This window comes from Nicotiana attenuata, chromosome 3, assembly GCF_001879085.1.
Source record: "Nicotiana attenuata strain UT chromosome 3, NIATTr2, whole genome shotgun sequence".
Taxonomy (NCBI): domain Eukaryota; kingdom Viridiplantae; phylum Streptophyta; class Magnoliopsida; order Solanales; family Solanaceae; genus Nicotiana; species Nicotiana attenuata.
This window is the reverse complement of record NC_031991.1, coordinates 55,284,500-55,288,246: the sequence shown is the minus strand read 5'-3', so window position 1 is coordinate 55,288,246 and position 3,747 is coordinate 55,284,500. Positions and strand designations below refer to the sequence as shown.

Genomic DNA, 3,747 nt, shown 5'->3' with positions numbered 1-3,747 from the left:
AGAATTGTTCTTCCAAATCTTTTCCGATTATCTTGAAAACCAAAATCGACGATTTACACAAGTCATAATACAACACACCGGGCTAGTCATGCCCGAGAACTGGCGAGCGAAGTGCAAAAGCTCAAGACGACCGGTTGGGTCGTCACATCTGATCCCTAATTTTAGGACAAATAAATTAGGCAAAACTATTAACGGAAAATCACCAAGAAATAGACATGCAAGAACATAGAGGAGTTTTTTAAACAAAAATAAGAAAAGTATAAACAGATTTTTTAAAAGATCTAAAACCCTAACGTTTAGGGTAAATAAGAATAGAAAAAAAAAATCTCAGAGATTCGTACATATAGAGAGGAAAAATGAACACAGATGAGAAAAGGAAGGTTCGAACTAGATTTGGTCCGAAAATAGAGAGATTAGCTTGTCATGTCAGCAACCAACTAAACAATACCATAATCGAGTAGCCAGTAGTGAGATAAGATCAATAAGGAAAGGAAATCCCCGATTGATTCCATATCTGGTTGGAATCGAAAGAGATTAGGAGTGACGGCGCTAGGGTTTAAGAATAGGAGGAGAGGAGCATTTGGGGGTAGGGCTGTGCACGGATCGGATCAGATCGAATTTAGCATATTTCGGATTTGGATTTTGGATTCTGAAAAGGGCTATCCGAATCCGCTCCGAATTAACATTGGATCGGATCGGATTTTAATCTTTGGATCGGATAATTTTTCGGATTGTCGGATCAGATTTTCACTCAATTAAGTCATGCTCATTACTCAGAATTCATCAATACTTACCATTCACCATAGACATTTTAAAAGCTGCTGAATTAAGTCATACTCACAAGATTACTAAAAAGCTGCTAATTAAGTCCTAATTTAACACCATTGAAAACTTATCCAGCTTCAACACCCTTCAATCCTTCAATCCTGCTTTTATCACTTTTGGATAGTGTCCCTCCAAGGCAAAAATCATCTACTGATGAATGATTTCACAATTCACAACATACAAATGAGAAAAGGTAATGTCATATACAATACCGCAGGCAGATCTCATTAGGTTGTTGGAACTGACAATTGATTGAATTAGAATCAAAAAAATTGAGACAATAAACACCATTCATCTCCTAAAACACTATTCAATTAGAAAACATCATTCATCTCCTAAAACAGTTCAACGACTTCTTCGAATAAACAAACCACAATCTGAAATATTACATAATGCAACAATTGTCTTTCAAAGCAAACCAAACTGAAGACCCCAAACAAAACACAATCAATTGTCTTCCAAACCATACTATCATAACAAAATAAATCAAACCAAACTACTAAAGTCCCCAACAGTTCTTTAACAGATTACACAAACCAAAAGAGTTCCAAATTCCAACTTTTGGGAAGCCGCAACAGTCAACACAACCAGCAACCAGGCCAAATGTAGCTCTCAATCTCAGATTCTCAGTAGGACTGTGAGACAATCAGTTAAAAATTTGCAATTTCAAACAATTCGAAGAGCCTTTTCAGAGAAAGAAGAAGACAGTTCAAGGCTTCAAGCTATCCAGATTCCAGAAACATACAACAAAACAAGAAGCAAGTGTATAATGAAAACCTGAGCTTGTACAACAAATGGAAAATCACTATATGTCGACAATGTAAGGCTCTCTTCCCATATTAATAAATTCTGTATAATAAGATAGTAACACAAGAAATTAGTTTAGCAGTAATCTAAATAAACATACAAATAAAGTATACATTAAACACAAGTAATAAGATAGGCTTACCAGCTTCAAGTTGTTCAAGATTATCTAAATCTTCTTCAATTTTAACCGGAGTTGTTGATTCATTCCGAAGCCAATCTTGGACACATACAAGACCTTGAACTAATCTAGGAGTCAATGAACTCCTAAATGGATCAAGTATGCGTCCGCCGGTGCTAAAGGCTGATTCTGAGGCAACACTAGAAATCAGAATGGCTAGCACATCACATGCCATCTCAGCAAGAGTGGGAAATCTAGGTGAGTTCAACTTCCACCACCCCAAAATGTTAAACTTTTCATGGTCTTCCTCAACATCTTCACCCAAATATTTATCTAACTCCGTTTTAGAGTCCACTCTGCCACATTTCTTATGCTTCTTTAAATCTAGCATGAATTTTGAGAGCAATGATGAAGAAGATGGAGAAGATGGACCAGAAGATGGACATGAACCAGAACCACCATTTTTCATTGCATACACATTGAACAAAGTATCCATGTATGTTTTCACATCCTCTTGTATTTTCAAACCTACGGTTTCTCCAAACATAGCAGCAAGCGCAAATGAAAGAGTATTAAACTTATGGCGTGGATCAAGCACACATGAGATAAAAATCATTTTTTTCATCTTATGTGGATCCCTCCAATACTTGTCAAATTTCTCTTTCATATTCTTTGCCATTTATCTCAAGAAAGCATCTTCATTTTGCATCAACTCTTTCAAAAAAGAATCAACAACACATATTTCAAGAAGGTGCACATTAGACGTAATATAAAGTGTACCTGATACTTTCAAGGTGAGTTCATAAAAAATTTCCAGAAACTTCACAATACGTCTTACACTATCCCAATCACTACTTAAAAGTGGACCTGCAGGTTGTCCATCCTCACAAATGCAGTTAGAAATACATGACATCAAACCATAATCAATATCACAATATTTTGTGAAGGCTTCCTCATAAACTGTAGCAACCTTTAACATCAAATATGTGGAGTTCCACCTAGTAGGAACATCCAAGCACAATGATTTTTTAGAAGTTAACCTATCAAGATCACAACATTCTTTAAACTTTTTCCATCTTGCGGGAGATTGTCTTATACACCTAACAGCTTGTCTTATTCATTCAACAGACACACTCCCTTCTCTCAACCCATCTTGAACAACTAGATTGATGATGTGAGCCATACATCTCACATGAACCTTCCATCAAGTTAGTGTTCCATCTAGTAAATTGCTTGGATAACTCTCTAACCATCACATCATTAGAACTCGCATTATCAACTATCACAGTAAATACTTTATCCACTCCCGATTCAAGTAAACTTAGAAATACCACTAGCTAAATCTTGACCTTTATGACTAGTAATTGCACAAAATTTCAATATCCTTTTATGCAATTTCCAATTCTTGTCAATGTAATGGGTTGTAACACACATATAATTAAGACGGAATTACGTAATAATACACTCCACAAGTTAACCTTGCAACCGGATGACCCAGATTTAAGTTTACAAATATGTAGCCCAATATTATTTGGCTCAAATCCGAAAAAAATCTTCATGCCCTTTTTATTATGACGCAAATTTTTCATGGTTTTTTTGTTCTATTTCTTACCCAAGTTTATACATTCCTATCCCAGCTATAAACATACAAAAAACAGACCTAAATCTCTTATTTTCCAAGTTCTATATAGATGAATTTGCTCCAAAGTTTCTGATTTGACAGAAACTCAACAAGAAAAGAAAAATTTGAAAATTCATCATTTAGTAGAGAAATCAACGAAAAAATTAACTTTATATATAAATTGTTAGATAAAAGTGAGAAAAATACAAAAATTCTATTTTACAGTTTTAACTGCATCTGTACAGTAATGTATATTGATGTATACGTTTGTATAAACTTGTATATGAAATGTTGAATAATGTATACCAGTATTTCTCTAGGCAAAAAAAAAAAAAAGCAAACTCAGTAGTTAATAAAAAACTATAGAGAATACGAA

General features: G+C 34.6%; 1 protein-coding gene across 1 annotated transcript; it reads right to left on the bottom strand.

The window, feature by feature from the left end:
* On the bottom strand, positions 1,464 to 3,663 carry LOC109223800 (zinc finger BED domain-containing protein RICESLEEPER 1-like). The gene is made up of 2 exons (XM_019388235.1): positions 1,775 to 3,663; positions 1,464 to 1,674 (listed from the first exon to the last, which is right to left on the bottom strand). The coding sequence occupies exons 1-2, from the start codon at positions 2,427 to 2,429 to the stop codon at positions 1,631 to 1,633; spliced, it is 699 nt and encodes a 232-aa protein (XP_019243780.1). The 5' UTR covers positions 2,430 to 3,663; the 3' UTR covers positions 1,464 to 1,630.

Coding starts and splice junctions, on each gene's coding strand:
- LOC109223800 (XM_019388235.1), bottom strand. CDS start 2,429: ATGGCAAAGAATATGAAAGAGAAATTTGACAAGTATTGGAGGGATCCA. Junction 1,675..1,774: donor TCTTGAACAACTTGAAGCTG/GTAAGCCTATCT, acceptor CTTATTATACAG/AATTTATTAATATGGGAAGA.